At 36.6% G+C, this 12,840-nt stretch overlaps 1 protein-coding gene across 1 annotated transcript in view; it reads right to left on the bottom strand.

Moving 5' to 3' along the window:
• Positions 1-12,840, bottom strand: part of KIF15 (kinesin family member 15) — a 45,741-nt gene that overhangs the window by 22,016 nt on the left and 10,885 nt on the right. The window contains exons 8-16 of the mRNA XM_023505151.2: positions 11,535-11,744; positions 10,311-10,436; positions 10,048-10,170; positions 7,786-7,894; positions 5,825-5,901; positions 4,923-5,132; positions 3,237-3,414; positions 1,541-1,679; positions 868-1,009 (exon numbers count right to left, since the gene is read on the bottom strand). Coding sequence (XP_023360919.2) covers positions 868-1,009; positions 1,541-1,679; positions 3,237-3,414; positions 4,923-5,132; positions 5,825-5,901; positions 7,786-7,894; positions 10,048-10,170; positions 10,311-10,436; positions 11,535-11,744 — 1,314 coding nt within the window. The remainder of the gene's footprint in view (positions 1-867; positions 1,010-1,540; positions 1,680-3,236; positions 3,415-4,922; positions 5,133-5,824; positions 5,902-7,785; positions 7,895-10,047; positions 10,171-10,310; positions 10,437-11,534; positions 11,745-12,840) is intronic.

Genomic DNA, 12,840 nt, shown 5'->3' with positions numbered 1-12,840 from the left:
ATTTAGCTCAACATTCAAAAGCTCAACATGCTCAAGACAATTCAATTCAAGGCTTTCCCCCCCATCCTTCACAATTTCTGTACATGCCTCCACCCAGTCACTTAAATTTCCCACATTCAAAATGTCAGGGCTATCTTTAACATTTCCTATTTTTAAAAGATTTTAGCAAGGTTACTTTCTTGTACATAATATGTAATGTGAGTTGATTTTAATTCAAAAGGCAGTGGTCAAGGGAACAACCATGTGTTGTCAGCCATTGAGCTGAATGCTAAGAATCTGAACAAACAGGAACCAATGCTTGCCCTGAAGGAGCTTACATTCTACTGGGGAGTAAGTAAAAATTAGCATGAAACTTTATTTTAATGTTGAACATAAAAGATAAAGCTATCCAAATAATCATATACAAAAAACTAAAAAAAAAAAAAAAGTTTAATATACTATAAAACAGCCTTTCATCCTTGCTGATTGAAAAAACAACTTTTAAATGGATATGGCAGTAGAATCAATTAATTTGAAAATAAATTCTCCTGCATTTATTGCCATGTTCCAAACTCCTCTTTTTCCTGGCATATCTTTGTTCACCTTGCATGTTAAATCCCTAATATTTTGACTTTGAACAACAGTTATAGTCACAAACTCTACATGCTTTCCAGAACTCATCTTTCCCTTGAAGGCTTCTTTTCCTTCCATGCTGGCAGCTAAGTCTCTGAAAGGTAAACACCCATAGAGAGCTGGTGCACTGATGAGGATGGTGCGAATGCATGAAATGAGTGACTGTGAATTCTTAAGCTGTTCAGTTCAAAGCACTGACTGACCAAAGAAAAAGGTGACTCAGCACCCCTCTGCTTTCCCTGTCCTGAGCCCTACCTTCAGGGTCTCCGTGTGGATCTTATTCAGCTGAGACACTTCCTGGCGCTTGGATGCTTTGGTGGCCTCTAAGATGCTTTCTAGACTCCGGTTCGCTTTGCGCAGGGATTGAAGCTCTGATTCCAGTTCCAGCTGCCTTTTCCTGTTTATACAGCATCAAAGTATTAATGTGCTTATTTTATTGTGGTTTATGTGACCAATGAGAAGACATAAAATAAGACTATGTATAATTAATTTTCTTCAGTCATGGTTTTCTTTACAAAATGGAATTGTCCCAAGTCTGAAAATCTATAATTTCTATAGCTGATAATGATAGTAATCAAAACAAATTGGTTTTAACATACAAATCAACATTTAAATTTCCTTTAAAATAAAGACATCAACCCTTTTACATAAATAGTATTTTAGGGCCATATAAGGGTTTAAAATATTAAATTCAGGAACAATTTAATTGTTAAAGAATTCATCTATCTTATCAGGAAGACTTGTAAAGGTTGAACTGGTCTATTCTATAAAGTAATAAAGAGTTAGAAATTGATCAGTCCATTTATACTCTGGCAAGACATAAGACTATAGTCATGGTTATTTGTGGGTGAACATGAAAAAGGGACTCCTTCTTAAAGATCCACCAGGTAAAGATGTGGCAAGCAATTTAAATGAAGGTACACCTTACTTGGTGAGCTCTTTGAATTCTTCATATTCTTGCTTTGAATTATTCAATTCACCCTGTGTTTGCAGAAGCTGTGCTCTTAGTTTCTCTTCTGATGCTGAAGAGCTAGATTCTGAGGAAGATGTCAGATGCCCTTGATGATCTAAATAACAGTAGAGCAAAAACAAAGAAACTCTTTGACTACTAAATGATCACTCCCTAATTGTAACATCTTGGGCATTGTATGCCTATGTTGAAGGGAAGCATGAGGAGGGTCAGGTAAAATCAGAAAACATTTCTGACTTTAAGTAGTTTATAATCTAATTGGAGGCCTAGGATGTGCCTAATGTGTTTAGAGGATGTTACCTTAAAATAGGAAACAAAGAATATAGCTAAAGAGGCATTTCTCAGGCATGGTACCCATCTGGCCCTGTCCCATGTTCTCAAAGGTTCTGACAACAGAGTCCAAGCTCTGGTTCTACCAAGTGGGAAAGGCTTGGGGCCTGGGCCGTGTATCCAAGGCCAGACTCAATAACTTTTATAAAGCCTCATCACAAGAATCTTGACCACAAGCTGATAGCTTTTTCTATAAACTCAAAAAGTGAAGAAGCATGTTTAGCACAGAACCCACCTACCGAACCAGTGTATGCTCCTAGTCCCCAGGTGACAGCAAAGATAGCATCTTAGACTCTTCTCTCACCTTATGGTCAATCATTACAAGGCCCATCCTTCCAACTATTTCCTGAATATGCCCCCTTTCTCTTCTCTGACAGCCCGCTCAACCCCCATCTCTTTGGTTCAGGCCCTCCTTATCTCATACAGTTTAAGAGCCTGCCTCAGGGTCTGCAGGTCCTTCCCCTCTCCAGACACCCTTCACTAAGTTACCAAAGCACCTTTCCTAAAGCACTGCAGGGAAGAGGGGAAAAGGAAGGGGTTGTTTCCCTGTTCAATAAACTTTAGTGGCTCTCTATTATCTCCAGGATCAAATGTGAATTTATTTTAAAAAGTTCTTCCCAAACACACTCCTTCTGTCTTTCCAGTCTTCTTGCACTCTTTGCTCCTTACTCTTCTTCCCACAAGACCCCCATCTCCCAATTGCAGGAATTTTCTGGCCATCCCTCATTCCTGGACCAGGCTGCTGCTCATTTCCACCTCCTGGCGTCCCCAGCTTCTTTCAAGAAGCCTTCTCTTTGGGGATCACCTTCTAGTTACTCTGTTCATATCCTCTGCACACTGCCTCTCCTCTTAGACTATGAGCATCCTGACAATAGGAAGTGTGTTCACACTGGCTTTTTACATGCTCAGCCCCTAGCAGTCTTACACAGAGAAAAGCTTAATGAATGTTTGCTGAACTGAACTTGTTCCTGCCAAGCACTTTAAATGGAAACAATATTTTATATTAAAACATTAGATTCCATTATGGGAAACTCCAATAGTGATAAACTGATAAGTAAAATTGGGCATTTCAGTCCTATTTCTATTATGCTACATATGTGTAACACTAAGTAATAAAATAATAAAAAAATTTTTTATGAAATTTTTTATGATTTTAAAGAAAATGTGTTTTAGAGTTTAAAAAAATAGTCACTTCCACACAGAAGATATGACACATAAAAAGGTAGAGTCAGGATGTAAAACTAAAATTAAAACCAAAACTAGAAAAATATTATAAAAACCATTTAGAAAACAGGTTGCTTTGAGCTCATCTATTTTGTTTTACCTTTATCATTTTTTGCTGTGTCAGAAATTTCAAAGAAAGCTTTCTCTAATTTTTCAATTGTTTGTGCATCCATTTCTTGGACTTTTTTCACAGATTCTAAGGACCGAAGTCGCTTGTTGTCCTCCCGGAGAGAGTGGTTTTCCATGGCATATTTCACAATACGAGGGTGCTGTTCTATCTGCAAGACAGGAGGTTAACAGACTTAGATGACATTCTAATTGTAGAATGTAATTTTTCTCTGTTCTGCTGCAATTAAATCTCCCAGAGGGAGGTCAAAGATACCTTTCAGGAAAAAAATATTACAATGAAATTCATCAAGTGAATAGTCGAAATAAAGATCTACTTCTCCCAATTCCTACTTATAGAATATACTAACCATTTTAACACTAATCATTACATATGTAAATTTTACCTACCACACTAGCTGGGCTATGCTACTTTCACAGCTATGAAGGTTGTCAAAATTTTATTATTGTAAGAAACTTCCTGCCTTCTATTAATCTTTTCATTTGACATTTTGAACAACAGTTCTTTTCATTCCCTTGTGACTAAGCGAGATGTGGTACATAGTAAGAATTAACCTTTCTTTATTCAAAGCAAAGTTAAGTGATTAAGTGTCCTGATAAAGATGACATCTTAATTATATGGTTAGTGGGTTCTACCTAACTATATTTCATTTAATTTATTCCCTCCCACCTCCACACTTTCTCAATTCTGGGAACTTTTTCTTTTCAATATCTCTCCCCATTAGGAGACTCAGCAATAGTAGAGAAAATAAAATTTTCATTTTTTTTGAAATCACAGTATTCAACTGAGTTTACTTCTAAAAGTATATCTCAAAAGTTTGGTTTCCCCCTAAACTCTTGGGTATGTCTAAAAGCAAACTGTTAGGTTAAAGGCCTAAAGTAAATCATTTGTTACTATTTGTGGCAAAAAAATTTTACTATGGAGAAAAAGCCCATCTGCTATAAATTCCACCCTTCAAAATTCATTTTTTTTGAAAGTTAAACTATGTCCTGTCTCTTCCCCCTCTAGAAAGTTTTATAGATGTATAAAATTAACTTAAATTACAGAAATTAACTCAGAGCCTTAATTACATAAGTCAATTGGCAGTATTGGAACTTCAAATTCCTTTGAAGTTTTAAAAAAAAGTCATATTACATCACCTGTTTTTTGAGAGATCCAGTATAACCCACTATGCACCACATGAAAACTGCATTTCTACCCAGTAATCATTTAGTTTCTGAACTTCTCTCCTTCCCAACAAAATCCTGTGAAAACCAAACAAGGTTGGTTTGAGGGTATAACAAGAGTTATACCACACTTGTATGGTATAAAACTGTTGAGTAAACAAAAATTATTTAGGAATGTGGTAAACCCCAATGGCTGCAGCTCCATAATGACTGCTGGAGGCTAAAGTGCATCCCTCTGGCCCATGGGTGCCAGACTCCATGTTGGCTACTGGAGGCAGTCCCCCTGTAACTTATCTTTCCCATTTCAGATTGAAGGAAATCAGCTAATGAAAAAGTTACATGAATTAAACAGCTCAAGTAGCCTAACCAAGAAGATTCATGAAAAAAATATTCATTTTATCAAATCATGCACCCTTCTGCCATATCTTTGCTTTATTTGCATTTCATGAGGTTCTCTGTTCTCAGAAAGCAATCCCAAGTAACCCATACTCACCTGTTCTCGCAAAGTTTGAATCTCTTCCCTTAATTCATGGAACAGCTCATCCTGTTCTTTTGGTAGAAAACTCCCCCTTGCTTCTTTCTGGAGTTTCTCTAAGCGCATTATATGATCTTCCCGAAATTTAACAATCATTTTATTGGATTGAATGAATTTTTCCTTCTTGACGCTGAGATCTTCCAACTGTGCAACTTTTTCTAATAAAGACTTAAGGAAGAGATAATTTAGTAAAATTGCCAACAAATTACCCTACCTGAATATTTATGCTTTTTTTTTGTTGTTGTTAACTAATAGTTTAATAAACAAAAGGGACAAGATTATTGTTTTACTATGTACAATAGATGCAACATATACATGAGGAAATGTTTCCTGCCTGCAAGACATCAAGCTATCTTATTTTTCCTAAAGATCATGGAATCTTCTTTCTAGAGAAACGAAGATGATCTAAAATAGTCACCAGTGCCTGAAGGTAAGAAGAGGTATTTGATCAATGGCATGTAGTCTCCAATCTTTGAAATATAGATATATTTAAACATTAGTTCCAGAGTTCCAGTTTGCCTAAAATTACATTACATCTATACTGTATTTCAAAAATATAAACAAAAGAGGACTCCCAATGACATTATATTTATTTAATTAAATAGCTCTTTCAATAGGTCCAAATCTAAACCCCTTAAAGGCAGTGAAGCCTCCCTCAACATTTCTTGAGAATTTACAAAGCAGATAATAAAATCTGTAAATACTAGTTTCAAATTAAACTTTAATTCAGATTTTAAAATATTCTTTCTAGTTTTTATTTTAAACATTTTGACTAGTAAAATCTGCTTCAATTTCAAAAAGTTAAGCAAAATAATGCCTTACATAGCTCTAATCCTACTATTAGCAAACCTGTTTCTTACCTTTTTTTCATGTTCATATTTCTTCAAGAATAACATTGCCTCTCTAAAATAGTTCATGTAATTAGTATTTTCTTCATCTAAAATAAAAAAGAAATGTCATTTTCCCCCTCACAAAAAATACTAAGGGATAAACTTTTTAAAATCAAACACGGGGCAGTTAGATGGTGCAGTGGATAGAGTACTAGCCCTTTAGTTAAGAGGACCTGAGTTCAAATCTGGCCTCAGACACTTAATACTTCCTTGCTGTGTAATCCTGGGCAAGTCACTTAACCTCAAATGTCTCAGGAAAAAAAAATCCCAACAATACATAATAGAAATAAAATTTTCTTTTGTATATAAACAAGATTTTTCTAGTATGTCAGAAAAATCAGAATTTCAAAGCTAGAAACAAATTTATCAGTTCAATCTTTCCATATAGAGAGGCCTTTATTTATGACTCAGAAGTTATTTAATGAACTTATTCTGAGTAGCAAAATTATTCACATGTATAATAATGTATGAAAGGAATAAAAGGTCTCAAATTTTTACTAAGATCTTTTTTTTTATCATGGCTAACTGACTAAAGGCAGAACAATTATTATTTCTTGGCTGTATAATATGGATAGGGAGAGATGGTATGGATAGAATATTTATTCTTAAAAAATAAGTCTCATCCTTTTAAGCATTGAAAGACAAGTAGGGACATAGGTGTCAAAATTTGATTTATGAAGCAAAGCTGCACTGAAGTGAAATGAGGTAGAAGTCATAGCAATTAAATGTTCATCTAGAAATCTCTAGGGGGTTGCAAATATATGAGAGATAGGAATACGTGTGCCTTATAGATGAGTACTTAATAAATATTTGTTGAACTATATTGCTCCTCTACCAATAAAAGCCAGAAAACCATTGCAGGATAACAAGACTTCTGCAGGCTCACATGGCAAGGATAAATTAGGAACAGGCTTTGAACCCAAGTTTTCCTAACTTCCAGCAGTAATGTGCACTTATGGAGGCTTACAAAGTATTTGTGTCCCAACAATTCTACAGGGTACATGTGAGAAACTAAATCTGCCAAAAATAAATGACTCACCCTTTCTTATCTAGTTAGCAAATGTTATAGACAAGATTCCAGGCCGTCTACCTTAAGGAGCCTTGCTGGAAGTTGGTCTTTAAAATATAGGGATGGCATATATATACATACATACATGTATATGTGTTAGATGTATGCTGATAAGCTTAGTGTGGAAATTATAAAAATATGATTTCTGATTTTTAGTTTTGAGATCCATAAAATAGGAAAAAAAATCTGCATGCTGATGATGAATTTTGGGATACTGCACAAGAATAGAAATGGGAATGGTGATTAAGAAGCTGACCCTACACTGCTCAGTGTTAAGGACAAGGGCAAACAGACACTTTAAATATCTGTTAAGAAGATTTGGGACAAAAGATGGGAATGGGTCAATGTTTGCCATGTGATTCCTGCACAGGCCACAGGAATGCGGTGAGGTCTACAAGGCTTTGCTGGAGGAATGTAATCGTCCAAAAATATTTTTGATGGCACATAGTTTAAGTGAGTGCTCTAATGCTCTTTTCTAGAAAACAACTTTCCAGAGTGACTACAATTCATGGAAAAGTTTCTCCCTAGTATGTCTTCTGCCTGAGGCTTATAAAAAATTGGGCTGGTGTGATGGAAGCCTTGCCTCTCTAGCTGTTCTTTTGATCCCTTTTCTGTCTTTTTAGTGACTATTTTGTAATAGAGTTTGCAACTTGGTTCTCCTGAGAACCTTCAGCCATTTGACTTTTTTGTCACTTGCCTTGTAATTCTGGACCTTTTGTTCCTTAGAGGGATGCTGTTACTCTCTCATTTCAGACAGGAGCTCCCCAGGCCTCTGACTGGGGCAGCAGTAAACTGCTAGGCTAATTAAGTCCAAGCCACTTCTGAATAAAGCAGAAGATGAGAACCCTGCTAGCTGCCTCACCTGGAACAGCACGGGGGGCCGTGGCCAGCTGAGCCAACTGTTCCTTAAGCTTTTTCACTTCAGCTTGAAGCTGGCTCACATTTCCTTGTGTGTCTTCATTTACCACAGCCTGATACACAAAAAGAAAATGGACAAAGATAATGAAAATTACATTTTTCTTACATTGTTTCCTAAGTTAATTTGGCCACTTAACTTTAAGAAACTTATAAATACTGAGGAGATCAAGGATCTTGAAATGCTCCCAGTAAAAAATGAGAGATGGGAATATTTTGAAAGAAAATTAAACCTATTTTCATACTGAAAGTTTGTTGTTATGCATATGTATACATTTTTTAATAGTTTTAGAGGGAAAATATAGCTAGACCTTAGTATTCTTAATTAACTATTCAAACTAGGTTTTTTGTTTTTTTTTTACTGCATAGTTTTACATTTACATTTGATATAGAATGATAAAAGGTCAAACTATTCACAGACAGAAACAAGAAACTTAGGAAAAAAAATGCAGAAACATCAACGCCCTTGATTCAAAGGAATTCCCAAATCTCATTGACAGTGACACAGTTCTTGCCCTCAGGGAGCTTACATTTAGCCCAGAAAATACACATTCTAGAGGATTTCCTCTCTGTCAAACACTTGTATTCTGCTAAGCTGGGACCTTTTCTATGAAGGATATGCTGGCTTCAGCACTTCAAGGATTATGATTCTGTCAGCATGGACACAATTTCTCCACTCACACAGATTGTCTCTCTCAAACACCTTGTATACTTTCATGCATTTCTGTGGCTAATACAATCTCATAACCTGCAGAAAACCTCCCCTGGAAGTGGCTTAAAGATAATCTCTGTCCTCAGGCCCAGTTTCTCTGTCTCAGCAGCCGCCTGGCTGAGGGAAAGAAGAATTACTTTTACTCCACCTTGAGGTACTGAAGGTCTTTAGGGGAAATTATTCACGTGCTTGTTCATTAGGGTGCACACTGTCCTTGTGGGAGTTGACTCTGTAAACTAACAGCAATGCTGTTTCCTCATGATGAAGAGTGGCTTGACTCTTCCTTGCTTAAGTTAACCTCTCTCTGCTCGGGTTGGGAACTGATAAAGGATCCCTCTCAAGCAAAAAAATAAATAAAAAAGGAGTCCTCCTCTGCTTTTAAGTGGTTCAGGGATAAAAAGTAAGAGCATCCAGTTGCTCTTACTGAGTTCAAGCCACCAGACCAAGTAGCTGTAATTAGACCTAAAAGTAGCAATGTTTCAGTCCAACTTGGCAGCATTTCTCCAGTGGAGTGTCTCTGGAATCGAAGCAGAGATAGGATACTTCTGCAGGTGACCCAATACTGGGAAGCATGGCTATCACAGTTGTGGTCTAGAGTCAAGGCAGGAATTCCAGTCCAAAGACGCCCCTCCCTGAGCTTTCTACCTGCCCGACAGAAGCAAAGTTTGGCCACAATCTACTGGAGCTTCCAACCAGGGACAAGTGAAGCGGAGTGTTTGCACATGCAGACCTGGGTCAGAAAATTCTAGGCTCAGAGCAGGAAAAGAACAATGAGATTTTATCCTAAGAAGCAGTGATAGTTGACATGTCCTTAGCCTGAACTGTGAGGGGATCCTGTAATAACACAATACTCAATAGCCCAAGAAAGCAGCAGCAGGACAAGAAGTGCCCATGGCCCTAATAGAAAAAAGTCTGAAGTCAGAAAGTAAACTAGAAAATGAAATATCCCAGAAAATATATTATGGTGACAAGACTCTCAAACTATAAACCCAGGAAAAGAGAAAGATTCCAAACTATTTACAAATAAAATTCAAAGAAAAAATACAGCACAAGCATAAATTCAACTGGAATTCAAATAGGAAATGGACAACAGAGATTATGTAAAGATAAAAGGAAATTTAGCTTCAAAGTGTCAGATAGATTCAAGCTTAACTTTTTCCTGAAAGAGAAAACAAAATAATTTTCCAATACCCACTCACCACAATATGGCTCCAAACCATAAAAACTGACCAAGCACAAAGTGTGCCCTAAGGTTCAATTTTGCCTGCTCCTTTTTATGTTTTTTTTTTTTCTCATCTGAATGTAAGCTTTTTGAAAGCAGAAACTGTCTTTCTTTTTGCTTTTATTTGTATCCTCTGTGATCAGTACAGTTGCCTGGCATATCATAAGTGCTCGATAAACTGCTTATTTGATATGACCATAATGTAAATGGCCAGCACACTATGAAACAAATTTTCTGATTTTCTTAGTAATAAAAGATAATTTTAAAAAATTTACCTTGTTTTTAATCAGCTTTGCTCTCTGAGCAAAGTTAAGAGTTGAGAGAGTTTCTCCAAAACATTTGGACCCAGGGTGGACATTTGCAATTATGGCTGTTTTGGCATTACCTCCAAGAGAATCCTGTTTAAAAAAAAAGATACACTAATTTTTCTCTAATGCAAACACGTAATTGGCAAATGGCATAAGAGTGAGTTGCTTGCATGACCAATTCACTTAGTGTGATTTTAAAAATAGTGCGCCAAGCAGATGTCCTACTTTACCCGTAGTAAGAAAGTAAGTTTCGAGTCCCGGTAGCACACATGTCTCTGCTTTCCATTACCAACGTCAACAAGTGCTGTAATTACTTGACCCAGGCAGCTCAATGATCGATTTATATTGCCAGCTTCCTAAATCACAAAAGAGGAAATGCTTAGTTTAACATAGGCTACTTAGTTTCTAACTGACCAAATCACAAATGGCAGTGGCTGAAACTTTGACTGGAAGGGACAAAGTACTGGCTGTGATTTTCTTAAAAACAACAAAATATGTAGTCTATTTCTACATTTACCTTTTGCATAATTTTCAGTACTCAAAGGAAAACATTTAAATGTGTTTGTTGTTCAGTCATTTTTTAGTCATGTTTGATTCTTTGTGACCCCATTTAGGGTTTTCTTGGCAGAGCTACTGAGGTGATTTGTATTTCCTTCTCTATAACTACTAAGTTTCTGAAGTTATATTTGAACTCGGGAAGGTGAGTCTTTCTGAGTCTAAGCCTGGCACTCTCTCCACTTTGCTACCTAACTGCTCAAGGAAACACACTAGATTTAGTTAAAAAACAAAAAACAAAAACAAAAAACCCACAACAGTGAACTTCTGCATAACTGACGTCTGGAGCAGAATGAATGTGCCTATTAGGTTTTGATTTGAAAACAGTTTTGAAAGAAAAGTTTGAAAGAAACAAATCAGAAAGCAGGTCCCCTTAGGGCTGGTTCCTTTTGCTGGCATTGCACTGATATCAGTGGAAGCATAAGCTTTAGGAGAAGGTAAGGAAGGAAATGAGATAGTCCAGGTAATGCAGATTATTACTTTTACTTAGCTCCTCCATAATTTGGGTCCATCCTATCCATCCCATCTATTCTAACCAAGGCGGAAAATGCCACGCCCACTCTACCATCCATGTAAGTTATCTTGATCTGGTAGGAGTTTTCCTCTTAGCTAAATTCTACCTGTTCTTCAGACTTTTTCCAAGCTTAGCCCCGACCATGAAGCATTTCTCAACCATTCTTGATTCATTTGATCTTTCCCTTGACTAAACCATTTATCAACTACAGTACAAACTATGGCACTCAATAGATAGAAACATCAAAGTGGTAACTATCTTGCCTTCCTGGAAGTGAATAAGTTCCTCAAAAGCATGTACTATATACTTTTCAGCTATTGGCGAAGACCTACAATAGGGGGTCAAATACTGAATGTTCACTGACAATCCCACACTGAATTCTTACCTTCAATCTCAAACCTTCTGTATGTGTATCTTTTTGTCTTTCAGATCCAGCTAAGTCTACTAGGTTGAGCTGGGAGGAACGAATATTGACAACATCATTGTTTTTCTCCATCGATTCTATTGTAATTGTAAAGACAGCATGAGACCTGGAAGATTCTCTATTCATAGATGTAGCTGCCACACGTCTATTTCGCCATCCTCCAGATAATACCTAGGAAGAAAGATATTAAAAGATATTAAAAATCAACAATAGGTACAACCAAAAAATAGAAACTGAAATTGCTAGCCAGAAAACCAAGAATAACTTTATTTGAATAAGAAAATAAGGGACAGCTCCAAGAAAACATAATTTCATGCACATGTGCACACATGTCAAGATTTATATAATAAATGTTTTGATGCTAGAACAGGGCAGAGGAACATATTGCCATTATCTTAATTTCACTTGGCAAATGCCAAATGGTTTAACAGGTAGGGTTATGTACTCCATGGCTTTTAAAGTTCCTGCTAATAAGCCCCAAATTCTATGTTATTATGATGATATCCTACTTTGTATCAATATATGCAATAACACCACCACTTTCACATCATTACAAAAGGGTTACATGACACAAATAGTTTCCATCAGGTTTGCAGGCAAGACACTTCACCTTTTAAGCCTCAGTTTACTCAACCACAAAATGAAAAGCTGGCTAAAGCCATCTCGAGAAATCTACAATCCAAAGCCTACCACAGTACTTTCAAGTAGCATGAGAGGAATAAATGTTGAACAGTATCATCTTCAACTTCTCACACCTAACAAGTGGTCAGGAAGCCTCTCCCTAAAGATGCTCCCTGACCATAACTTACTCTCCCATAGGAAAACATTCTCCTTTGAAAAACTCAAATTATCAGGAAGTTAGTTCTAACAGAAGCTTGTCCTACAGCAACTTTTGCCCATTATTCTTACTTCTGCCCCCTGGAAGCAAAATTTTATCAAATTCATCTTTCTTTCCAATGCTTAAAGGCAGAAGCAATGCTTCCTTAAAAAAGTAGAAAAGGAAATTGGTCTTGGCTAGTTCTTTTTTTGTGATACCACTCTTTGCCCTTTTCTGAATCTTTTTTGCTGGTTCATTATCCATATCATGCCCCCTAATTGTGGGTATGCCCCAAACCTCTGTCCTGGACCCTCTTCTCTGGTATATACTGTCAGTGACTTTATGACTACCATAATTCTATTCATCATCACTATGAAGATAATTTCCAAATATAATTCAGGACCAGTCTCTCTCTTGCATTCCAATTACACTTCTCCAACTGTCTTATTG

Source organism: Sarcophilus harrisii, chromosome 5, assembly GCF_902635505.1.
Source record: "Sarcophilus harrisii chromosome 5, mSarHar1.11, whole genome shotgun sequence".
In the NCBI taxonomy this organism is placed as follows: domain Eukaryota; kingdom Metazoa; phylum Chordata; class Mammalia; order Dasyuromorphia; family Dasyuridae; genus Sarcophilus; species Sarcophilus harrisii.
The sequence above is the reverse complement of the archived record's forward strand: the minus strand, read 5'-3'. Positions and strand labels throughout refer to the sequence as shown.